General features: G+C 40.3%; 1 protein-coding gene across 10 annotated transcripts in view; it reads right to left on the minus strand.

Annotated features, from left to right (window-relative positions):
• RGS7 (regulator of G protein signaling 7) overlaps positions 1-26,878 on the minus strand; it is a 421,085-nt gene that overhangs the window by 41,773 nt on the left and 352,434 nt on the right. For all 10 annotated transcript variants that reach the window (XM_075126939.1, XM_075126940.1, XM_075126941.1 and 7 more), the window contains 3 exons: positions 22,000-22,064; positions 19,430-19,506; positions 19,248-19,329 (listed from right to left, as the gene is read on the minus strand). In XM_075126939.1, the coding sequence (XP_074983040.1) occupies positions 19,248-19,329; positions 19,430-19,506; positions 22,000-22,064 (224 nt within the window). The remainder of the gene's footprint in view (positions 1-19,247; positions 19,330-19,429; positions 19,507-21,999; positions 22,065-26,878) is intronic.

Below are 26,878 nucleotides of genomic sequence, written 5' to 3' on the forward strand. Positions count from 1 at the left end.
CCTATCCTGATTCTTGCTTGCATATTTATACCTGCTTCTGGAAATTTCCACTACATGCATCCGACAAAGTGGGTATTCACCCACGAAAGCTTATGCTCCAATACGTCTGTTAGTCTATAAGGTGCCACAGAACTCTTTGCTACTTTTACAGATCCAGACTGACACGGCTACCCTTCCGATATTTGAGACATTAAAAAATTCCTTAGCACAAAGCCAAGGTTTCCCATTCCCCTAAAAATGCAAGGATATCATCATCTATGAAACATCAGCAGTGTCTTCAGAAAGAGAAAAGAATTAATCCAGGTGTGCTCCTGCAAAATGATATTATGTCTGTGTGCTTATTGCTACTAAGAAGTTTGGGTGTTAAAAGCCCAGAAGATGACTGGTAGAAAAGGAATCTGAAAGATTCAGATGAAGTGCTGGATGACTGGAAATGCCCATCAGAGAAATGAAAAAAAAAAAAAAAAAGTGTCTGATGTAGGAAAGTAGACTATGGGTAAAATTTATTATACCAAAGTAGGAGTATTTTAATTTGTGACTGAGGCAGAAAAAGAAGAAGATATTCTGCTCAGTTGGTGTAAATCCGGAGGAAATCCATTGATTTCATCAGCTCAATTGACTTCATTGTAGTTCTTACAAATTTACACCAGTGTAACTGAGCTGAATTTGCCCTTTTAAAAGAGATTAAACAAATGAAATGCTGAAGAGGAGTTATACTCAACTGGGGAAAGTTTTGTGGGCAGACTAGAAACCAGTCCTCACATCTTACTGTTTGTCGCTTATATTAGTGCTCTATTTGAAGGACTCGTTAAATTTTCTGATGCTGTAAAAACTGTACAGTAAGTTTAAAAAAATTCAGATAGTTTCATTTTCAAGCTACCTTACTAAAACTAACTGCTGACAAATTCAAAACAACACTCATTGGGCTGGAATATAGTGCATAAGTACAGAAGGACAGAATTAAATTAGCATAAGAGGCTTTTGCAGAGAAACATAGGGCCATATTAGTGAATTCTTGGCAAGAACAGCTACATGATGTGAAAATGCACACAGTATAGTTGAAAGAAATTACTATAGGCAGAGAAGGTGTCCTGTTTTTCATCTTATTTAGGTTTGTGATGTTTGGAATGGATATATTCAACCAATTTTTCAGCTTTCTAATAGCCAGAGAAGGTGGATAATATGGAAACACAATGAGTGAATTACACTGTTCATCAGAAAAGAGTTTTTCTTTCCCATCTCAAAATATTTAGTTTGCTTTTGGACATAATATTATCAAAAGGATACAGTCACTTTTAGAGGGGCAAAAGTCTGAAAAGAACACAGAGTGTATAAAGCAGCATAAAACTGAAGCTCAGTTGTCTCAGGGGACATAACACAGTAGTGAGTGAGGGACAACCCCCCTTCCAGGAGCATGAGTGGAAGACAAAGAGTAGAGATAAAGATTAGCAGTAGGAAGAAGGACAAAAGTAGCCATCTGTATGAGGGAGTGGGACTTCCAGGAAGTGTCCCTCGGGGGTTGGGAGAAAGGCCAGTGTGCAAATAACCTATGCAGAGGCTCCAATCTCTCCCTTCAAATCCCATTTATGCTGTGATGCATACAAAAATATAATCACCCAATGAGGAGTAGGTGGAATTATTGTCAGGGATGGTTGTTTTATTTTAATTTATTATTCGTAAATAAAAGCCTTTCAGTGGTCTGTAATCTTAAACTGTGGGATCGCAAATTGGGCATTATGTTATTATTACTCTAATCCCAATCTCCACTCTTTGTCACACTCACATTTCAAATTATATTGTAAGATCCATGGGGCAGGGGCTGTTTCTTCCTGTGTGTTTGTAAAGCCTTTAGCTGTTATGCAGAATAAAAGTAATAAAACAATAATCTTTAGAAAGGGCCTGAGGTTTTGACAGGCCAGACTTATAGGCTAAGACTGAGGGTCTAATCCTGAGAAATAGCAAGCAGCCACAACTGCTCCTGATGGCAATAGGAGCTGAGCATGCTCAGTACCTCTGAGAAGATGACCTTTAGTCTTAAAACTTCTATATGATCTAGAACGATAAGTAAGAAACCACAAATGTATATGCCTAGAATGATGCCTAAAGTCAGATTTGATTAAAATGTTAAAAAAAGGAAAAAGGTGAATGACAGATGAAGAGATTATAAAGTCAAGAGGACCAATTGTGATAATCCAGTCTGACCTCTGCATAACACACATCATAGGTCTTCCTGAATTAATGCCTGTTTGAACTAGAATATATCTTTCAGAAAAAACATCCAATTTTGATTTTAAAATTGCCCTTGATGGAGAATCCACTACAACCATTCCTACATTGTTCCAATGATTAATTACCATCACTATCAAAAATGTGTACCTTTTGTCTAGTCTGGATTTGTATAGCTTCAACTTTCAGCCATTGGACTGTGTTATACTTGTGTCTGAGAGACTGAAGAGCTTCCATTATCAAATTTCTGTTCTCCATGTAGGTACTTACGACTGTGATCAGGGGGAAGTAGGTGCTGTGGGGCGCTGGTCTGTGGGGTCCGCCGGCGGGCACTGGGGGGGAAGGGGAGCTGATGGAGGGGTTGCCAGCCATGAACAAAGCAGGTAGCCAAATGATGTTATAGCGGAGCATTGCACAACTTTAAATGAGCATGTTCTGTAATGGAGCAGGGACGTAACATCGAAACAACATTAAGTGAGAGGCCGTTAAGTGGGGAGTTACTGTATTTAGTCTGCAGAAGTGAAGAATGAGGGGGATTTGATAGCTGCTTTCAACTACCTGAAAGGGGGTTCCAAAGAGGATGGATCTAGACTGTTCTCAGTGGTAGCACATGACAGAACAAGGAGTAATGGTCTCAAGTTGCAGTGGGGGAGGTTTAGGTTGGATATTAGGAAAAACTTTTTCACTAGGAGGGTGGTGAAGCACTGAAATGGGTTACCTAGGGAGGTGGTGGAATCTCCTTCCTTAGAGGTTTTTAAGGTCAGGCTTGACAAAACCCTGGCTGGGATGATTTAGTTGGGGATTGGTCCTGCTTTGAGCAAGGGGTTGGACTAGATGACCTCCGGATGACCCTTCCAAAGTTGATATGCTATGATTCTATGAAGTTGCCCCTTAACCTTCTTTGGGATAAGCTAAATAGATAGACTCAATGAGCTCATTCACTATAAGGCATGTTTTCCAACCCTCTAATCATTCTTGTGGCTCTTCTCTGAACCGTCTCAAATTTTTCAAAATCTTTGAATTGTGAACACCAGAACTGGACCCAGTATTTCAACAGCAGTCACACCAGTGCCAAATTCAGAGGAAATATAAACTCACTACATCTCCTCAATATTGCCCTGTTTATACATCCAAGATTTGCATTAGCCCTTTGGCCCCAGCATCATACTGGGAACTCATGTTCATCTGATTATCTACCATGACCAAGTCTTTTTCAGAGTCACTGCCTCCCATAATACAGTGCCCCATTCTGTTCGTAATAATTAGCAGGAAGTTCTTTCCTGCTCGAAAACTCACAGGATTGTCCCTGGTATTCTTTCTATGGCCGAGGATAATATTATAATTGAAAGTCTGTATGTGAACAGTCAGCATGCACTACTCTGTTCTCCTAAACAATAAAACAATGGGTGTGACACAAGCAGAGTGGCATACATCGCACCAGAAGGAAGGAAACTGGGAGTGTATTAATTAACAGCACTGAAACTGATAGGGCAGAATATGTCTAATGACCTAGGGGCATTACTCATATTTGGAGGGGAGATATTAAAAGTTCAGATCCAAATACAAAACATACTGAGAGTCACTTGCATCCCTTTTCCCACATTCCAACAACAAAGACTACAAAAACCCCAGACTTAAAATACTGTGTTAAAATAATAATGGTCTCATGCTCTGAGACATCCAGTCTCTTAGTGTGGAAAGTCCCTATGGGGAGAATCCACATGTATAATTCTGGCATTCCTGGACACACCTGTTCTGTGAATGAAGTACTTAAACGTTCCAAGGCTATCCACCCAGCATCTTTCACAACCAGAAAGGCAAAAACAACCTCCAGAGTGGCCTTATACCCTGTCTGGCATTCAGAGTTTTAACCTACAATCCTGAAGTTTTCTTAGGCTATACTTGGTTTTGCTGGTTTCCCTGCTTTCCCAGTCCTCCACAGAAACAGAACTCTGGTCAGAGAGTCATGCTACCTGATTTCATGCTGATTAACTCCCTTCAAGGCAGCGGGAAGAAACAAGGATTAGGATTTTCACCAGAGCTCAGTATTGGCCTAACTCTGCTGCCATTGAAGTTGACATTACATTTACTTCTCAAATTCCCACTTTAGATGCCATAGGACCACAAAATAATACTGGAATGACTAACATCCCAGTGACATAAGATATTACAATATTTTACAATTTTTCCATTTATATTCTTTTTTGAGGTCAGGAAATACATAAATCTCCCTACATAATGATTTAAGATCTCTAGACATAGGTACTGTATATCAAAGAAACCAACTCTTTAATATATTAAACTTAATACTTTTGTTTTGACTTTCATCCACAACTTTTTACATTACTGTGATAAATTAACATTTTGTTAAAACTTGACACATGGCATTAACAAGATTAACATTTTTCTCCTTAGTTACTAAGAATAAAAAAATACCCAGAAGTGAGCAAAAATCTTTGAGAAAGCATCTTAAAATACTATTGTAGTAGATTTAGAAAGGTATAATTTTCACCTATGAAAAAGCAAAAAATACAGTCTTCTAACTCAGAATATCTTGCAGCTCACTCTGAAAGTTGGGAGTTTAAAAATATTAAACCTTTTATAATTTGTTCCCGAGGCAGAATATTGTTCCCAAGGCAGAATATTCTGCTATCAATTTAGATAGTAAAGAATATATCTACTCTCGAATTAGGCCAATGGATGAAAGAGAAGGGGACAAATGCTTTCTGCAGTATCTTAAACCTTTTGCAACCAGGATTTGATTAGTGCGCAGATTTACATATACCATACAAGTTTTTCCCCGTTTTGGTTTCTGCAGATGGACACTGCATCTTTCTTTATGTAGGAACAATCATCAAATGTCTTTGCAATTACTATTTTAAAAGCTTTTATATCATTTGAAGATTTCCCTAGAACAATGTAGAGTCTTTGTGGGAAACCCTTTATGGACAAAAACAACGAGGAGTCCGGTGGCAACTTAAAGACGAACAGATTTATTAGGGCATAAGCTTTTGTGGGTAAAAAACCCACTTCTTCAGATGCCTGGAGTGAAAATTAGAGATACAGGCATGCAGGGGTGGGCAAACTCTTTGGCACGAGGGCCACATCTGGGTGGGGAAATTGCATGCAGGGCCAAGAATGTAGGGCTGGGGCAGGGGGTTGGGGTGCGGGTGTGGGAGTGGGGACGGTGTTCAGGAAGGGGCTCAGGGCAAGCGGTTGGGGTAGAGGAGGGCTGTGGGGTGTACAAGGGGGCTCAGGGAAGGGGGTTGGGGTGCAGGGGTGTGGGATGTACGAGGGGCTCAAGGCAGGGGGTTGGGGTGCAGGAGGGGTGCAGAGTGCGGCAGGGGGCTCAGGGCAGGGGGTTGGGGTTCGGCAGGGGGTTGGGTGCAGGAGGGGTGCAGGGTGCAGCAGGGGGCTCAAGGCAGGGGGTGCGGGGTGCGGCAGGGGTGCAGGGTGCAGGAGGGATTTGGGGTGCAGGCTCCGGCCAGGCGCCGCTTACCTGGAGCAGCTCCGGGTTGCCAGTTGCGCGCACCAGGGCAAGGGCATTCTCCCTGCACCACTCCGGGAAGTGGCTGGCCTGACGGAGGAGGGACAGAGGGCTCCATGCGCTGCCCTCGCCTGTGGGTATCTCCCCCAAAGCTCCCATTGGCCGCAGTTCCCCATTCCCGGCCAATGGGAGCTGCAGAGGGGCTCCCAGTCCCTATTCAAGCCCAAATTAATGGTGTTAAGTTTGCAAATGAATTGTAGCTCTGTAGTTTCTCTTTGAAGTCTGTTTTTGAAGTTTTTTTGTTGAAGTATGGCTACTTTTTAAATCCGTTATTTAATGTGCAGGGAGATTGAAGTATTCTCCTACTGGCTTTTGTATGTTACCATTTCTGATGTCTGATTTGTGTCCATTTATTCTTTTATGTAGAGACTGTCCGGTTGGGTACAGACTAACACAGCTACCCCTCTGATACTTGGCACCTTTATGGACAAAAATTTGCTCTTAATCATGTGCCTCCTTAACATAATAACTATGTTTTGAGCTATAATTAACACTAGCTGTTTTTCTTTTATGGTGCCTTTTTACAGGACCACCCTACTTTTGCTAGAGACAAGTTTTTCAATAGAGTTATGCTGCAAGGTTTCTATTTAGTGTATAGTATGTAAATTGTACACTAATATTTTAAAGAGTTTCCAAAAGATTTCCTGGAAGATTTGAAACCTAGTCTATATGATTAAGCACTATATTTACTTCCTGTAGAGCTTGGATACCGTATGGGGCAAATTCTTCCCTCAGTAAAACTCTAGCAACCCTGTTAATACCATTGGGAGTGGAAGAATATAACTGAGAACGTAATTTGCCCTTGATATGTCTCGAAGTACTTTTGCCAAGTTTCTGTCAGATATTTAAAATCAAACTTAGCCCCTTTCTATCTATCATTTAACATTTTCCTTATCTCAGAGTGTGTATGGCATGATATTGATGATGAGAGACTTGGAGCCAAGGATTTATCACTCATACCAGGGAAAATTCACTGGAAAAAAATGTCTGCAACTCCACTAAAGTCGAAGGAGTTCAAACACTGCAAGACATAAATTTGGCCCATTGTAGGTGGGAGGATATTATTAATAGCTTAGACATGGCATTTACTATGAATTCCTCATGCTGACTAAGCCAGTATTTTTTAAAAAAATATATTTAAAGCCTTCAGAGGTTAGTAACAATTTCAGCTAGATGTGACACAGAAAAAATTGGTAGTACATCATGTACTTGAATAAATTATCCTATACCAATTGGGAAGGCTAAGCACTGCAAACTTCAAAGACATGAGTATGTTATTAAGAAACTAGACAGAGGCAAGGATGGATGACTAAGCACTAGTACTAATCGGCAGGGCCAGATTTAGGGGCAGGTGACCCAGGAGATCACCTTGGGTGCCAGGTTTGGGGGGTACCAGGCACAGGGTGCTGTTTTCGCTGTGAGCAACAAAAGGGAAATGTATTGTCCTATGAGACATGGATAAATCATGCATCTAAATCATACATCAAAGCTGTGAAATGAGCTACAAATTCAATACAAAAGAAGGTAATAATTTTGCGGGGGGGGGGGGAACGACACACACCAAAGATGCTCCTCACCTGGGTGCCATTTGGTCTAGGGCCGGCCCTGCTACTGGATACTACTGTTTAAGTTCCTGATGCTTGCTGGTAGACTGTATGGAGCTGCATTATCATATCATTCCAATAAAAAACACCTCTGAGGGATAAGGCATCCTAGCCTTGCCTAACAGCACCATCCCTGGAATTTTCACGAAAACATATCAGTAATGGGCCATTTGCAGAGACAATGGACTGTGAAAGAGCTTAGTCTTCCTGTGGATTCTCCTGACAGCCCAAGAGTAATGGCTGTCACAGTTCTGCAGAGAGACATGGGTCTGAGCCACCTGGTACTGGACTCACCCCTTGGAATGCCAGTGTTCTCCCACTGGGAGACAAAGGGTTCCCGCCATACACAAGAGCTATAGAAGGCAGGGGAGTGACATCATCATGGCTCTCCTCTGCCTCCCCACCCAAAGAGACACTGAAAAAAAATGGAAGTAAGACCTGAACTGAGGGGAGAAGGGTTGAACCCAGGCTGGGAAGGCATCCAGTCGCTGAGTGGAAATACTGAAATCTCTAGTGGCAGGCCAGTGCAGAGGCCAATCATAATTTCATGTTCAGGCCAGGATCCTTATGAGTAATATAGAGACTACTCTTGACAACATTAATGTCATCTATACTCACAAGACCACAAGTAAATGAGCAGAAATGCTTGAGTGAGAAATGGAACAAAAATTGTCATAAGGTAAACCCAGCACAACCTTTTAAAGCACAGATGATAAGTTGCAAAGGGAAAAAAAGTCCTCTCCCCTTCCACTACAGACAAGCGTGTTACTGTAAGTTAATAAGTTTACCAACCTCGGGGCTCTCAGATGATTTATAGTTGTTATTATCTTGTGACAGATGATAAATGTCAGATGAATTCGATATACAGTAAAGTCTTAATCTTTTAGTAAGTGTCAAGAGTCAACATTAATGAATGACATAAGGGAAGTGGGAGACATCATCACTAAGTTTTCTGTCTCTCCACTACTCTTTTCAGAATGCATATGGACATCTTATAGATAATTCTCTATTATATCCCCCCAGCTTTTGAGCACACACTATTGGCACAGATACCTCCCTAGAACAAACAAATATTTGACTCAGCTGATCCCCCACCTGGCTTTGAACTGACACCTGGTTTCTAAGCATCAGGAATGGTGTCCTTTTAAGCTTTTACCTTCAGATCATTAATTAATAGATGACTCAGGAAGCATGGGACCAGCTTGTATGAAAAATTGCAACCCACTCTGTTTTAGTTTTACAATGCCATCACTTCAGCGATTCAAATGATTCATGGGTCTCAGGAGATCTTGGTCTGCATAACGTTAATTCTTGCCTGAGTAATATAAGACACATTTTTTAAAATCTTGAAACAGAAGTAAATTGATATTTGAGCTTTCATGATTCTCCAGAGAAAATGCTTAGGTAACACTGCATGCTGCATGGGGATTCTCTATGAAGTGTGGTGTGGGTGGATATTTTGGTATGTCACATTATTCTGTAACTAAAAATGGGCTGATATCTAAGCCTTAATGTTTAGAAACAGATTCAAACTTCCTCCGAGTTAAGGGACATTCAGATAAGGTGTTTTTGTTAGGTCCCACCTGGACTATGATTCCATTGAGAAGCAAATACAGAAAGAGAACATTTTAGTTGAATGAAGTGAGAATTAAAATGGCTACTGAAATATTTTGGGCATGAAGTGGGAATTTCTAGATATTATGGTAGGTTTATGTGTCCACACCATTAGACTCTTTCACATGCCCAGAACTCAAGGCTTATATGCTATTTAAGACCAGCTTCTGATCAGATGTATTGTTGTTCTTTTAAATTTTACCCTCTGACCATCTCCTGAGCCATCAGTTATCTCCTCTGTAGGGCATAAATGTGGCCTCTGAATGATACACCTTAGACCCATTTAAATAACAAACAGCAGATCCTGAGATTCCACTCAAATCTGCGTCTCTATGGCAGCATGCGTGATGAGGTTCGAATCAAGGTGCAATCCAGACCAGTGAGGGGTTGTGTCACCACGTGCCCTTGCAACCCTGGGTGCCTCACAATACTTTGCTGTTGTACTTCCCAGCCTGGGATACTCACAGCCACTCTACAAACATGCAGCTACACCCTGAGTGTCTGTGTATTAGCCAGCCCTGATACAGCAGTTCTGACCCCAGCAGCCTGCCCATAGCCCTGCTCTGGCTTCCACCAGCCTTGGTTACAATCAGCAAGGTGACTCCCAGTCCTGAATTTTCCCAAAACTGTGTGTTCTGTAATGTCCAGCCCTCTCCTGGACTGTTCAAAGAAATTTTAAGGTCCATTTGTTCCTCTAAATACACAAAACCCACCAGCTTATTAACTTAACTGGGGTAAATACACCCTTCCATTTAAACACTGCACTGAGTTGATTTATAGTAAAAATAACACACATGTATTAACAATAGGACATAGCTTGAATGATGCCAAGTAAAAGAAAATAAAGTTAGAAAGGGTTACAAGCAAATAAAAATGAAAACATGCATATACAACTTAAGCTGGCAAGGTACAAGCTTTGCTTAAGCAGGTTTCTCATCTATATTCACCTCCCAGAGACTTCAACACCCACTTGTTTGAAGGACCCATCTTTCTCAGCTTTCAAGAGCTCTGTTCCCTTGTGTCTGTCTAGTGATGGATACCAAAAATGGCTTTTCTGTGGGCTTCCCATCCCCCTGTATGATATCTGTGTAAATGGGACTTCCATTGTTTCTGATTCCACCACACTTAATTTACATAGGAGACAGGTAGATAGCTGTGACAGTCCCTCCTAACTGGGCAGACTATACAGCCAATGAGTATCCATTATTCCTTACATAGTGTTAATACATATAATTCACAATGATATTAATCACCAGCATGTCACAGACTTTACTCTATATACTTTTATAATACAGTATTATTGTATACAATTAGTTGATTCAATTGCTTATCACTTGAGGGTCAGCCATCCTGTCTTTATAGACCAGTAAGCCTTTGCAATGTATTCATTAAGAAGTAAAACCCAGACTGAGCTTCTCTTTCCTGCTGGGTGTAGATGCCATGCTGTCTTCTCCCTGACTTGTTAGAGTGAGATTTGCCTCCACCCCTGGTTAGCCTGATGAGTCTGTTTATGCACTATGAATGTGTATTCTTGTTGTCTTTTAGAGCACTTTGTAAGTAACTCCCAGTTGGGGAAAACACATTCCTTTGTCTAGTGCAGACCTGTTTACCAGTCCCCTGCCTGACACACTTCAGTCAAAATTCTAGCATATATCCATAACTATTAATAGCCATCACGTACCTACACCATGCAAGAATATTAATAACTAGTGAGTCATTAGTTTTAAAATATCATACATATTTTGTACAAAGAGTATTACAACAGTGTGTGGGGTGTGAATACAGGGGTGCTTAGTGTCACAGCATGCAGAGTAGTCCAACTGGATTTTCCAGTTTCATTCCCATTTATATCTTAAATTTCAAAAAGACCTCAAAGAAGTTTGGGTTATCCTTAATCTGCAAGGACCACAACAGATCAAAGCAAAGATACTTCCGAAGACAACTTATAGGCCACTTATTAAATCTCTGTATTTTTACACCCTTATTTCTTCAAAGCGATATATTGTGAACAGAAGCAGCAAACATGGGTGTTCTCCAGGTGAAGGAGGTGCAACTACATGATCCTTGGGATGAGCTTGTTGTCTGTTAGTTTGTTTGTTTGTTGTGTGCTTGTTTGCTATCTGCCTGTTTGATTGAAGTTCATAGCATTGTCTGTTGTGGGAGCTGTGTGATGAGCCAAGTGGCTTGCTAGGCTAAATTGACTCTAAATTGACAAGACTCTATCTGGATATCCTTTTATCCATAATCTCTTTTGGATTCCTTAACAAGGGGACAGTGCTAACTCAGGAAGAACAGGAGTTTAAGAAGTCAGCTCCTGAGCAACTAGAGGAGCTAAGGAATAGGAGCAGCAAACAGGGGAGTTTTGCGAGGGAGTTATGATAGGGAGTGTGAGAGCCAGATACACCTAACTGACATACTCTAAACGTAGGCCACTAACTCCCTCACCCCCACACGTGGAAGTCCCCCACCCCCCCCCAAAAAAACAAAGAACAAATGAACAACCCCCCTGCAAGAGTAAAAAATGCAGGCAGAAGTCCAGTAGCAGAGTGGTGGGTATCCAGCTTATTTCACTGAATGCAGCTCGTATGATCTGGCCTTAGAGACCAGTTGTGGGCTCTTGAGACCAGAGTGGCAAAACTGGAAGAGCTAAGGAAGACAGAGAGGTTCATAGATGACACTTTGAGGGACACAGTAAAGTGGTCCAACCCCCAGTCTGACAACCCCTGCGCTGTTAAGAAGGATGGAAGTCTCAAGGAAGAAGAACATCAAGATGGAGTGAAGGGAAATGATCCCATAGTCGGGACCCTCCTTCCAGATGACGTTGTGGCATCCTCTTGCACTGCGGCTACCCCTCCAGGGGAGGGACCCCAGATAGTAGAAAGACACAGGTAATAGTAGTGGGGAATAGATTTCTGGCATGTGATGCAATGTTTGAACCCCCCGGGATCCAGGCATACCCTAGGGAAGAACTCACAAGGGGAGAACCCCTCAAAAAAAGGAGGGGGAAAAGGGAGAAGTGTGTCTTTTTATTACGTTAGAGACCCCCTTAATAATGAATAATTTAAAAAAAAAAAACCTAACAACTAAACTGAAATTAAACTAGAACTACACCTAAGGCTAAGGCTGGAATAAGTTATTCTTAGAAGAAGCCATGCAAGAAACCATGCAAGCTGAGGCATATGAGAAAGAACTGAGGGTGGTTTGCATGTGTGGCTCTGTATGTCCTTGGTACAGGGCATAAGGATGCCTAGAGTTCATGTGTGGGAGAAATGAGCATGGCTACCAAAAATCTCTGATCAAAGATGCATGTGCACCTGAAGGGGGGCACCCAAATGGACATTACACAAAGAAGAATTTTAGCTGCAGTAGAGAGACGTTTCTTATATGGGATAACTGCAATAAGGCTTGTTATTCTGCTTCTTTCAGGTCCTATCTTAAACATATATATACACACATACACACACCCATAGCTTTGACTCCATGAGCCACTGCTCAGAACCTTTTAGGAATAAGAGGCTGAGATTTTCAAATGCACCTAAGGGATTTGGGTGCCCAATTCTGAGTTGAAAAGCGGGTACCCAAATCCACTAAACAATGAATACAACAGTTATTATATATGAAGTAAAATATAGTTGGAATACACAGATTTTATCAAATACTGCCAAAAGAATTCACTGGGTGCTTACACCAGAAGGGGATGCACATTTTGTTATTGTATATTTGCAAATCATATTTTCTGGTGCTTTTAAAATAATAGACATATATTTTGCTACAATCTGTGATTCCATCCCTGCTCCCATGGATATCAATGGCAAAACTTCCTTTACTTTCTTTGGAATCAGGATTTTTGTGTTGAAAAACTTTTTAAAGCAAATGGAAGAGAGATAATGTGAGGACAACAAAAAGTTGCAAAGGAAGGTTGCTCCCTTGTTTCTACATAAATGTTGAGTTAAAGATGTTTATTCACCAAACTACAAACACTGATCATGAGGCAGTGTCGGATTATATTGATTTCACATTTATTTGATCCATAACAATTTCTAAATGCACTCAAGCAGCTTAAAAAGAGATTCTTGACAAACAAATGCTGTATGTTTAAATAGTGTATGTAAATGTTTGCTCATTGTACCATTAACTTGCTGCAGTCTGACTGGTTTAAAGGATAACCCTATTGTGTACATGTGCTTGCACTTGAAGAGAATGATATTTTAAAATACTGAATTTGATTTTATGGAGGTGAACAGTCTCTTGAGAGCTTTTGTGGCCAGTCAAAATTATGCTTTATAAAATTATGATTAGTAATACTAATCATCGGCCAAATAGACAGCAGCTACCTGAAAACACGACTGAACTTTAAGTCTTTCATTATTTAAAACTAGATTGGGAAAAGCACTAGAGAATCCACTACTGCACTGGAAGCAGGAGATGGACATACTTTTTTTGAAAGCTAATTTAATTTATTTTCAGGCTAGCACTGGTTGAAGGTAGTTTGCTTTAGATTTATAGTAACTACTGGTAATCTGATTGGTTGGCAGAAATTTGATTTTGGACACCAAATACACATAAATTTATGCATACTGTGTTATTCTATATTTATCTGAGCTTTGTGATCGTTAATATTAAGATATTGGCAATGCTGGCACATGACTCAGAAACCAGACATATCCAATTTTACTGATTAGGATCCAAAGTGAACTATTTTATGCACAGGCCTGTCTCTTCAAAAGGAGGATAACTTTCTACAACAAGGAAGTCTGCCCCAACTGCCATTCTAGCAGGATAACAGGGAGTTTAGTGGCTTGTTGCCTTAATCTGATCAGCATTATTAAATCTGCCTTCTGCATTATGCAAGAATCTTTGAGACAATATTACTGATAAGCAGGGGGGAAAAAACAAAGAAAACCCACACAAAAACCCTGGAACTACTAAACTGATACAGGACCACAAAACGTGACGCATCTGCACTAGAATTTTACACAGGGCAATATTCCACAGAATTTTCATATTTATTACTCTACTTGGCTTACTTGCTGTTTGAACTGACTCTTACAACACAGTTGACATCCCGTAAGTTTCTGTAATTATCCACCGTTCCTATAGATTCCATAGCTTCCCATTTTTGAATCATCCTAAATTTTCACTTGAACATTAAATGTCCATGGGGTTGCACTTCTTTTGTAAGGGAGAAATCCCATTTAATAGCCATGCTATAATACTGTAAACCTACCAGCGGACAGTTATCACATTGTTTGTAAAGATATTACACAACGGGTTAACTATAAAGTTTAAAAGACACACTATGTGCACCTGTTTCTATCTTGAACAGAATTGTCACAAGAATGTTGTAGATGTATGCACGTGCCATAAACACTAACTGTGTGCCCAGAATAACATCTTTTACAAGGCTTTGTTTCATTACCCATGATGCAATTTAGGAGACTATACCAACTGCAGCTTTGGGAGTGCTAGCTGCCTAATGGACAGGTGCGTTACCTGTGGTCATATACATATATGTGCATATAGGACATGAACTAGTAGGCTGAGGAATCACTCAGAGGGCTGGATGGCATGATTTATATTTGCTTCATTTAAATTGTTTGAAACCTTTTAAAATAAATAACATGTTAGAAAAATATTTTATGGCTAAAAAATCGTATGGGATTTGTAGTGTTCAAAGAGGTATTCCCTTCCCCCCTCCCCCCCCAAATTAAACTCAGCATTTTGTAATGTCCTATAAGATGACCTTGAAGGACAGGGTACTGATACATAAAAATACCTAAGACTCTCCTGCTAAACTCTAGTGAGATGGTAACTCTACTTAGTACGTCAGTTGTTGAGGATGGGATAATGGAATGCCACACTTCATAAGGGTTTTATTTTTAGAGTTTAACTTAAAACAGGGTTAAACATAAAATGGAAGCTTGCAGCAAATTTAAATATGGAGGAAAATTGAGGGGAGGTGGCAGCTACTTTAAAAAGAGAAATTTCCATCGTATTGGACTCTTACCAAAATCCAATCCTATGAAAGGTCAGATTTGATGGAAATCCTGAGGAAAAAAGATAATGTTGCTGATTTTTGCACCATGGATAATTTCAACACCCCTTCCACATCTGCCACCACCGAAGGTGCTACAGTTAACAATTACACATACTCTGGGCACATTGCCTTTCTTCATGACAAAAAGGCAATGTTAGAGGGACAATGTCTCTCGAAGACGCCGGGATCAACATGGTTTTCTGAAAATAATTTGCTTTCATTTAAAGATTTATAGATTATTTTAAACAGCAAGAGATTATTTCCCCCTATATCAGGACACTGATAAATGAATTTGAATACTAAGTACTGTCCAGCAAGACTTTGCATTTGAATGAGATTCATTTAAAACCTAGCAAGTAAAGTGCATTCATTGAAGGGTTTATGGCAGCAAGTTAGCTATGTGTCAATTGTCCTTGATCATTACCTAAAAGAGTTAATCTCACAGCAAGCACAGGAAATACTGTTCTGTAGTGGGTTGGAGAACATATCAGGGGATTTACTGTTTTAATACCTGTTTGTGCAATTTAAACAAGCTGTAAGATTATGGATTTTAACTGAGATAATGATTCGGGAAGGTTATGCATTCTTTTATAAAAACATTAATCAGAAGTTTGATATTTTCTTTTCAAACAAGAGTAACCTCTTAATTTATTTTGCGTTGAAAAGAACTGACCTCCCTGAGTATAGCTTGATTTATAAACCCAGTTGACTAATGTGCTAATCTTTCTGACCAATTCTTTGTGGATTCTTTAGTCCAATATTTGTAGAAGTTGTAGAAGTTGGTGGTACTGTTCCTGGGGAACACGTGGAAAAAGAGGGGGCTGTTACTAGGTACAACAGCTAGCAATGCAACACAATAACTGGAAAATATGGAAATGAGACAGATTATGCCTGAAAATAATTTTATATAATAAAAGTATTACAATAGATCAGTGGTTTTCAGCCTTTTTTTCATTTCAAATGAACCCCTAAAGTGTTTCAAATGAAGGTGCAGACCACTTTGGAAATTTTAGACATAGTATGCGGAGCCCTGGGGTCTGCAGAGCACAGGTTGAAAACCACTGCACTACACTGAATGTTAAAATGGAAACCAAGCAGTGCAATATCAAAGACATTCTCTTTCTCTCTAAATAACAAATGTAAGCACAAACAACCCAGTTTGAAAAAAATCCTCCACTAAAGACACTTTCTTTGAAACATCAATCAGGTTTCATCATTTTCTAAGCAAAACCTTGGAAAAAGACATCTACAGTATCTAATCACCACACCAAAAATAATTGCCTTAATCATTTCCAGTCAACCTTCTATACACAATATAGCACAGCCTTCTGTAGGTTACAGAGTGCTCCCCTTGGTCTGAGCGCACACCTCTCACAGAGTTCCACCATGAGCAGGAGACATTATTTGACCTTTATGTGGCAAATCAAATGATCTTTCCCCAGCAGACTCTGGATCACTTTTCTTCATCTTAGTGCTGTAATTGATATGATCAGCTATGACATTATTTTTGATCACCTGACACAGTTCCATTTCTGGAACTTTGTTCTCCTGGTTTCACTCTTATTCAACTATGCTTTATGTGTGAATCCCACTTCTACATTCCACCACTACAATATCTCCCTGGATCCACATCTTGACTTCCTCCTCTTTTCTAAATCATCATCATCTCTGGCCATCTATTTTCTGAAATCATATGTGGATATGATTTCTAGTTGCTAGCTGAAAAAAGCCAATTGTTTTTTCATAAAAAAATTACAGAGTGACGGGAATTGTTTTATTCAAAATACCCTGCAAAATGTTTTCCTTTTTTCAAACCATAAACTGAAATATTTTATGGTTTTCAAAAACTGTTCTCAGTAATAATTTGTAATTTTGGGTAAAACTCTTTCATTTTTCAAAAACTAAACCAAAAAAACGTATTTTTTAATGATTAACCAAACGTTCTAATCTAGACCTAGAAATGTTCAGGTTTTGGTTTACAGCTTTTCATTGACTTGCCTGTGCGAATTTTCTTTTTAGTCGAAAAGCCATTTTTCAAAGAATTTTTTTACCAGCCCTTGTACACACAAATCTGTATCACCTTCACGATTTCAACCATGTCTTCATTTTCTCTCTCTATCAAACTTACCTACTTCTGAGTCTGATAGGACTGAATTCAACTCAGAGTATCCAAAACTACTATCCTACTCATTGGAAAGAAAAGCCATTTTAACCAAATCTTCAATGCTTCCCTCTCCATCTTCTCCTCAAATGTCATGCTATCTTGACAGTCAGGAACTTAGATTTCTGATTTAGACCCAAAATCCTTTTGCAGCCCATACACCTAGGTCTGTCTAGTCAAATTAGAAACATAATCTCACACAGGCACATTTGACGATGATTAAGGCCAAGCTTTTATCACACTTTGTTTGCTCTCATCCTGGCTCCTGTAATTTATTCCTTTATTGTCTCTTTATATCTTTACTTTTCAAACTCTTCCCCCAACCCAGATCTGGAAATAGGACACATCTTTGCCAGTCTCCAAAATCTTTACATCCATTTCAGAATCTAGTGCAAAAGTCTCTCTTAGATAGCAAGATTACCTGAGCCTGTAGAGTTGCTCCTAATCTTTTAGAGCTTCTCAGAAATTCTCTGATGGAAGGCTGATAGATCATAATAGTTATTTTCATGGAAAATATTCAATTTCAGTGAACTTGTGATGAAATCCCTCCTGCCTGGCTTTCTACTAGCTCATCTGTCCAGCTCCTGACTCTTTGGCAGCCCAGCTGATGGGGAGCTTAGACCCTGGAAGCTTTCCTGCTTCGCTAGGGTCCCTCCATTCCCAGGCTCCTGACTCATTTACAGCTCAGCAAGCAGTCTGATGAGGAGCTGGGAGCCCTGGGCGTACTGGTTCCCAAGCTCTCAGGTTTGCAGGTGTTCAGCAGAAGGGGCTCTCAGGGTCTGCTTCTGGGGGATCACCCCAGACCCAGGGCTCCATTTCCTTTTTTGGAGAATTTTGAAATGTTTGGTTTTCATTCCAAATGTAAACAAAACTAATTTTATTAAAATGGTCCATGAAACAGAATCACCTTTCTCTGAATAGCGCTATACATTTTTCTGTTCTTTAGCTCATTGCTATGGACAGCAAATACCAAGTATCTTTCTATCCTTCCTTCTTACTTCTCCACAGTTGGTGGACAATACTGCTCCTATGCTATCCTATGTTATGCTCCTCAACTGTAACAGTTTCCATGTTTTTCTCCACTTAACATTTATTTTAAATTGTCTTTCCCCTAATCTCACCACACCCTCTCTCAAACAAATAAATCAAACTTGAGTTTGGTGCTTCTCCAAGCTCATTCATTCTCCTCGAAAATTCTTCATAACACCCTCTCCAACTCCTCTACCACTGCTACCACCCTAATTTTACTGTCTAAGAGTAATCAGTGGAATGCTAGTTGTATTTTTAAAATGCCTACAGTTGTAGTAATCGAAAATTCTATTAACAATTAAGAACTTTCTATTTTTGTAAGTAGGATTTTTATCCTGTCAATGTCCTTTTATAGATAGCAGTGCAAGATGCACTCTGTATGCTATTTAACTGGCATTGATGTTAGGCTTCTCCTCATGTGCAAAGGAAGGAGAGAACTTTTTGTTCTCTACATATGCTGCAATGGTCCAAATACAATGTTGCCAGCACTCACGATTTTATTGCAAGTTCTGTGATATTTGGTGATTTTTCTTCAAGCCCCAGCACCCAAAAATCAACTGATTACACGACAATTTCAAGTTCCATTTTTCAAAAAATCCTTCATGGTTGTGGAGAAAAGCTTGGAAATGTGACCCAAGTGCACCCTAAAGGCTCAGAAATCAAACAGAAAGAACCAGAAATGTAAATTTAAAAAATCACATTATTTTTAAGCCAGTCTTGTGATTTTTGGAGTCCTGTCTCATCAGTTTTGAATGCTTTGAGTTGGCAATAGCTGAATCAAATACATTTTTCTGATTTAAAAAATCCAACCACACCATATCTCCATATCCAGAAAACAGCACTGAACCTGGGCATATCTGATGCTCGAGTGGAAAAAATGTGAATAGACCACATGCCACCACCAGATCTGTCCTCCCAAAACAAAACAGATGCCCCTCTCTCCTGCTCCCAAATCACAGCTTTGCATGGATTTCCATGTTTATCCTTTGAAATTCTTACAATCAACAGAAGTTCCATATGTTTACTTACCACCGGTCTGTGTACATCCCAAAATGCTCGCTCCTGGCTATCAAGGATTTTCCTTTCTATCTTGTCTCTTTTCTTGTCCACTCTGTCAATGTTGCCATATATTTAAGACAAACAATGTTAATTGTAGTGCTTCTAAAAACAGTCACAGACAAATCCAGCAATAAAACTTCAAAGGAACTTACTTTGCTTGTGCTTCAGCTTGCATAAAAATAAACTCCCACTTCCGGGCAAATGATCGCTGTAGCCTGGCCAAACTCTCCTGAAAATACAGTGTAAATGACTTTAACTGTGCTTTAAGTTATTCATTGTCTAACAGTTTTTAGATTGTCTTCAAAACCTCCAAAGATGATGTTGCACTCAAAAGCCATAATGCACAGGCTAGTGTAAATGTAGTCTATTTATTTGGTGGAAAGTGTCTGACACAGTACAGGATAGAACACAAAGTGTACATTATCTGTGCCCCCATCTCTTTAAGGTTTGGAACTCTGCTGAAAGGTATGGACACAGTTCTAGTGAGTTGGGTCGGTTGCTGCAGAGTTTGGCACTTCCAGAAAAACACAATAGCACCAACTTTTGTGGGTGTGTTGGTTGGTTGATTATTCCAAATATTTCAATGAAATGCTCCAACTTTAAACCATAGCGAGGTCTGGAAATTTAGCAATGACATTAACTTGATACTGCCATTGATTCACACTAAAACCTCCATTTGTCTTCTACATGAGCTGTTTGTGTTGTATACTATAGAGATGACTTTAGCTGGAACATTAGAAAGATATTTTGGGAATACAAACTTCTTCTAAAGAAAATTGACCATTGGTCATTGTGACAAAGTTCCTGCTCTACCTTGGTGGGTCTTGCGCTTATTGGCGGATTTGCTCTCTTGAAGCTTCACGGCAGCCCTCAGCTTGGTCGTTTTTCTGAACCCACAGTCCAGGTCGACTCCTCCTGTGTCTGACCAGGAGTTGGGAGGATTTGGGGGGAACCCGGGCCCGCCCTCTACTCCGGGTTCCAGCCCAGGGCCCTGTGGAATGCAGCTGTCTAGAGTGCCTCCTGGAACAGCTGTGCGACAGCTACAACTCCCTGGGCTACTTCCCCATGGCCTCCTCCCAACACCTTCTTTATCCTCACCATGGGACCTTCCTCCTGGTGTCTGATAATGCTTGTACACCTCAGTCCTCCAACAGTCCGTGTTCTCACTCTCAGCTCCTCGTGCCTCTTGCTCCCAGCTCCTCACACGCACACCACAAACTGAAGTGAGCTCCTTTTTAAAACCCAGGTTCCCTGATTAGCCTGCCTTAATTGATTCTAGCAGCTTCTTGATTGGCTGCAGGTGTTCTAATCAGCCTGTCTTAATTGTCTCCAGAAGGTTCCTGATTATTCTGGAACCTTCCCTGTTACCTTACCCAGGGAAAAGGGGCCTACATAGCCTGGGGCTTATATATCTGCCTTCTATTACTCTCCTATAGCCATCCTGCCCGACCCTGTCACAGTCATATATGACCATTGGTCATATAAAAAAATGTTTGCAGACTAAAGCTGTCTATTATTCTATAGAACATTTATTTAATAATATTTTTATGAGACTTGGCATAATTCAGCACTCAGATATGCTGGTAAATCTTGAGCAACTCCACTGGTTGAAGGAGAATTATTCTGAACTTTCATTAATGTAAATGGAAGCAGAATTTGGTCTACTGACTTCAAGGGAGTTTCAGGTACTCAATTTCTCCCTGTGCCCCCCGTTTTGTGTTAATTATAGTGAGGTTAACTGAAAAAATGCCTGGGAACTTGGTATCAAATAATCTGACTGAAACTGTATTACATATTTACTGCAGAAAAGTAAAGGGATATGTCTTCATAATTCAATCAATAACCCACATACTCTTATAAAGATACCATGGGCCATACTCATCCTGCTGTAGCTCTTTTGGCTTTAGCAGAGTTACAGCAGGGCAAAAATTGGCCTAGTATCATTAAAACTAAGGGTACAATTTTCAAAAGCACCGAAGTGACTTAAGAGCCCATTGAAAGTATATGGGTCATAGACACTTAAGGTCAGATGTCTAAAGGTATTTATGTGCCTAACTCCCATTGATTTCAGTGATTACCTTTAAAAATCTGGCCCTGTCTAGGTCAGTTTTGAAAATGGGACTTGACTCTTCTTGACTTGAGTCCTTTCGAAAATTTTAAGCTAGATCTTTAAATATATAATTGGAGGCCTTACACACCGTAGTACAGTTCTGGCAGACATTGGGACATATTTGATTCCGACTGCATGGGATTGGTGAACAGTTCACCGATGCTGGGAAAAGGATCTGTGCACAATTGGATTAGAGATGGGCCCAAGTCTTAGTTCCCAAACACCCCTGAACTTTGGGGATGTATGAATTCAAACTTTGCAGCTGGCCCCCCTCTAAGGCTTGTTGCACCAACAACCTGGATCCCAACACCCCAAAACCATGGGAACATTTGGGATTTGTTTCTATCTCTATTCATAATGCACCAACTCAATCTTCATTGCTTAATATAATACAGCAGGCTCTCATGTACAACAGCATTTATGGATTCTGAAACACTGGCACTTGAGTGCCGGTTGTCACATGCCTCGACACAAGTTTAAACTGCTCAATTTATAAACTGCTGCACTATAAAAAAGCGGTGGCCTTTGTTTCTCATGTTATCCTACATTCTGCTGAGCTTGGAAATCTCATTTATTTGACATCTCAGTTCCAGGAAAGGCTCACATACTCACTGCTTCATAGTCTGCTAGCTCAAGCCGTGCTTTGTTTTGCATTGTTCGCTTGCAGAGGTAAACCGCTAGAACACACAGAAAAATAAATCAAATCAAATCAATCAATCAATCAATCCTTTCTTGCTATTTCATAAACATCCATGCCCCAGAAATCAAGATCTCAAGGTCATCCACATTCCACATTGACGTGAACTGGTAGGTTTTTTACCTCTGTGTTTCTCCCTCTATAGCACTGTTGGATTAGCCACTGGATCAACGAGGTCCGTGCCCAGGGCCCTGGCCAGTTGGGGGGGCCCAGAAAAATGGGTGCCCCCGGCACCCTGACCCGCTCCATCTGCCCGGTGCTCCTGCTGGGATGCGGGGGCTTGCCCAGCTCCCCCTGCCTGCCCAGCGCTCCTGCAGTCCCCACATCCCAACCCCACTCCTGGGCTGAAGCGCCGGGCAGGCGGGGCAAGCCCCCGCACTCCAATCCCATTTTCCTGACAGGAGTGCCGGGAGGGGAAACCAGGGGGACTGAAGGCAGAAGGGGTGGAGTGGGGAGGGGCCCCTGCACTTGCTCTGGCCCAGGGGCCCCACAAAACCCTAATCCGCCCCTGTTCTATAGTCAATTTTTTAGAACAAGGAGGTCAATACATACAATGGTATTTTTATTGAAGTGTAGCTTCTGCAAAAGCGATTAATGGCATAATTATTTAGCTCACTTTACATTATAGCAGTAATAAACAAAATGTTGGAGGTGAAGTTTTGATTTTGTTTTTTTGTTTTTCCAGGAAATAATTTGTTAAAAAGCTAAATGGCACCTTATCTTTAAAGTATTGCATATGGACTAAAAGAACCAAGAGGTTTATCAGGAGGCGCTGTCCTATTTCACTAGTAGAAGGGTTTTCTTTATTGTTTATTTATACATTATTATTTTCCCATTGCACAGACACTAATCTACATCAACAAGAGAAACTCACAATTAAAAAGAAAAAGGGAACAATACAAATAAAAATAAAGACTCAAAGTATCACTCCAATATATCTATAAGAAAAAATAAAATGAAAATGAAAGAGTAGGAGCATATCTTTACATGCAACATTGGGAACAAATTTAGTCTTATTTACATTGGGGCAAATCCAAAGTAATTTCACTGACTTTGGCAGCGCTGTTCTGGATTCACACCAGTGTAACTGAACAGAATTTTGCCAAATATATTACAAGCAACAAATGCTGAAAAGAAAAGGGTTAAAAATCAAACTAAGGTGAGACAGAGGACAGATGTTAACATTACTCACTAAGTCATTACATTAATGGCTTGATCCTCCAGAATCCTTTATGCTTCCAAAATTCCTATTGAATTAAACTGCAAATCCTATACTTTTCATTTAGGGGCAAATCCTATCCTTCATTTCAAGCCTGTGTAACTGGATTCAGTACAGGTGACTCCTCCAGAAATGAGGTGTAGGGTGGGGCAGAATTTTCCCTCACAAGGCTGAAGAGAAACATCATAACCTTTTCATGCCTCCACAGCCCCATCCCCTCTGTGGGGTATCATGGCATTTTGATTTGATTTGTATAGGCAAGAATCCACCAACCCCATCCATGGACTCTATGCCGGGGACATAGAGCCCTCACAGAGCTAGGCTCCAATATATTCTGAGGGAAGGAATCCTGGCCCACCCATCCCCATCCCTACATAGAAAAATGAATTTCCACTGCTGGCACAGATAGGTAAGATTTGCGTCTAAGAACTCAATCCTACAGTCCGTACACAAGCAAAAGTCCCTTGCACCTATTCTAATCTTGTAGTTTAAGGAGGCCAAATCAATAATACTTAAGATTTCCAGAGACAAAATTCTCTTCAGACAAAAGAATAAATCTTAAAAATAGTTTCAGTCTGACTTGCTCCTTCAGCTCCAAGGCATTCTATTATTTCACTGGGATCACACAGGGTGAAAACCAGAAGAGAACTTACATTCATTGCAAGTGCCTCTGAGCTGTAACTGGGCTCCAGATATTACTTAATGGAAAGAAGAATTAAAATTTGATATCTATGTTACTTTTTCTGTTCTCTTCTCCATTTGTATTCTTTCCATTTCCTTCAAAAGCGTTACCCTCTGCCTTCTCTGATATTCCCTCCTCAGGTATTACAAAGATATATCTATTTGTCACACGTAATTTAGCAGGCTGAGGTACAGAACTTAACAGCCCCAGTTTCATTGCATATTTAAAGCACCATACATTTATACTCTTGCCTTAGGGTTTGTTCTGAAATCTAGGAAAGAGAATAAGTGCTGAATTCTGGCTCTTCTCACTGAGTTGAATGGTAGCTGCTGGTACATAACTGAGGGCGGAATCGGGCCCTCATTACAGTCCATCTTTTTTTTTTCTTATTGCTTTCAAAATTATTTTCTTAACTGACGGATCCAGGAAAAAACTCCTGTCAACATTAGCTCTAAGACATTGTGAGGATTATTTTTAAAAAATGTATTTATTAAGATGAGCGGAGAGGGTTCCAGGAACTCCATGAGCTGAATTTAAGCCTGTCAGGTAACCCTAACAGCTCTTTAAATATAAATAGAAAACTCCCACTCTCTTCTTTTGCTTGGCCTACTGAAACACTAATATTCTTAGAAGATAGTCACCCAACCTATTTTCAATATATTTATTGTACTTTGTTCTTTGTCATCAGCCTAATCTCCCTTTCTAAAGCAGTTATTTCTTCAGGATCATAATGTCCATAGCAGAACAGACCAATGATTCACTTTTGTCTGGCAGCCTTTCTTTGGCTGTGTCCAATCCAAGATGTGTCAACTGAAGGTCTGAACACCCCACAATCTGCCTAATTCGGCTACACCAGGGCAATTTCATGGTGACCCCAAGATAAACAGTACTGGCCCACACAAGTGTAATAGTCTAATCCTGTTTCAACATTTACTATCTGGAGTAAAATAAAAAGGGCTAACAATGCTCATGCTTCCAGACATATGTTCATCGCAGATCAACGGGACTGCTTATGTAAGTGCTACCTAACTTGAGCAAGAGTTGTAGATTCAGGCCCCTGGCATAACTCTTAAATGGTTATAAAGATCCAAAAAGAAGAACACAATATCATGTAGGGAACTTGAGATGCTATAGGATACTTTCCTTCAATGTAAATAACTTTCTGTAGCCTCAGACTAAAGATTCTTTATTTCCAAAGTAAATCAATTTCAACAATAAAAGTGATGTGACACCATATTTGTATGGTGTGTAGGTAATTTTGGGACTTAAAGAAGTGACGTCCATTGAAATGAGCTTCATTAGAGAGGTATGACACCTGGAGATCAGTGTCTGATCCTGAAGCATGAGGATTATCAGCCTTTGTCATTTTACCCCAGTAAGTAAATTTCAGAACAGGATTAGATTCCTTTAATTAAAACATCTGCTGTTATACTACGTTATTTGTCTCAGTAATATCTTGTGGCAACGAGTCCTGGACCTGTCTCCTTGAAATTTCCATCTGACTTCTTTTTAGTATGCACATTTCTGAGCCAGGACTTCAAAATGGTTACGTTTATCCCTAAAGCCTTTCCTCCAGGGTATTAAAATGTTTCTCTTATTTTAGGAGTCTAATGATTATACCATCTGGCCTTTTTTATGCTCATTAAAACTCTTTCTACATGTCAGTGTACTTAAGGCAGAGTCTAAAGTGTGCCCGGGAGGATTTATCTATCTGAGAAGTATGACATCTCTGCTGATGCCAAGGCAGAAGAAAATGATGCTCAAGGACAACTTCAACTCTTTGGTTCAATTGCCCCCCATCCCATCATTGTGTTGCCAGCACTCTCACTTTTAACATGAATGCGGCCATTCTGGGATATTGTTAAGGGCTTCTTGTGGAAGCAGCAGCTCAGGAATTTGAGCTGAATTGTTTGCGGTTTCCCAGACAATACTACTATTTTAACTTTTCTAAGCATACTTTATCCATAGACGTCAAGGCCTTTTACAAAAGAAGATAAATATCACCCTCCTTTTACAGAAGAGAAAATGGAGGTGCAGAGAAGTATTTTTTTTCCTTAAGAAGAATGGGAGTTGGAGTTGAGGAAAATATTTATTGCAGCATCTCTAAGGCACTGATTGCACAGTACTTCCCAGACTTTACTTTGTCCCATCTGTAACAATAGTGGTTTGCAGTTACTACAGTCGGTGAAGCCTGGCTGGTAGTGCATGGAGAGGGAGTAAATAAGTCAACTGTTTTCCTCCTTTCTTCCAAAGCAGTCAGTCATAAATAGCTGGTTCAACAACAAGGTGAGAGGCACATGGGCATAATTGGGGGGGGGGCATTACCCCCCCCCCAAAATACAAGACTCTGGCAGGCACAGAATTTGCACCTCCAGTGCACGCCCCCATTGGCCTGACTGGAGCTGTCCCACCAAATATAGAAGATAAACTACTCCTATGGAGAGGCAGACCAGAGTGCCCACTATTTTGAATTCACGTTTCTGCTGTGCATGCATACATAGCTAGAGCTGGAAGTATGATCTGTAGGAATGCTTTTAACAACAAAGGCCTCTTATTTTTACATATACTTTTTTTTGGGGGGTGAGGGGTCAAGTTGACAAATTTAAATAGGTGGGATGCCCACAAGGAGACCACCATGTGGTCAGAGGTGCAGTAACCTTGGAAACTGTTCTGCTCTACAAACTGGTCATTTGGCTCTATGGAAAGCCTTTAGAATACTAGTGGCACCTTAGAGACTAACCAATTTATTTGAGCATAAGCTCACGAAAGCTTATGCTCAAATAAATGTGTTAGTCTCTAAGGTGCCACAAATACTCCTTTTCTTTTTGTGAATACAGACTAACACGGCTGTTACTCTGAAACCTTCAGAATACTACTAATTGCACTGAGGAGA

The sequence above is a fragment of the Caretta caretta genome, chromosome 3, assembly GCF_965140235.1.
Source record: "Caretta caretta isolate rCarCar2 chromosome 3, rCarCar1.hap1, whole genome shotgun sequence".
In the NCBI taxonomy this organism is placed as follows: Eukaryota; Metazoa; Chordata; order Testudines; family Cheloniidae; genus Caretta; species Caretta caretta.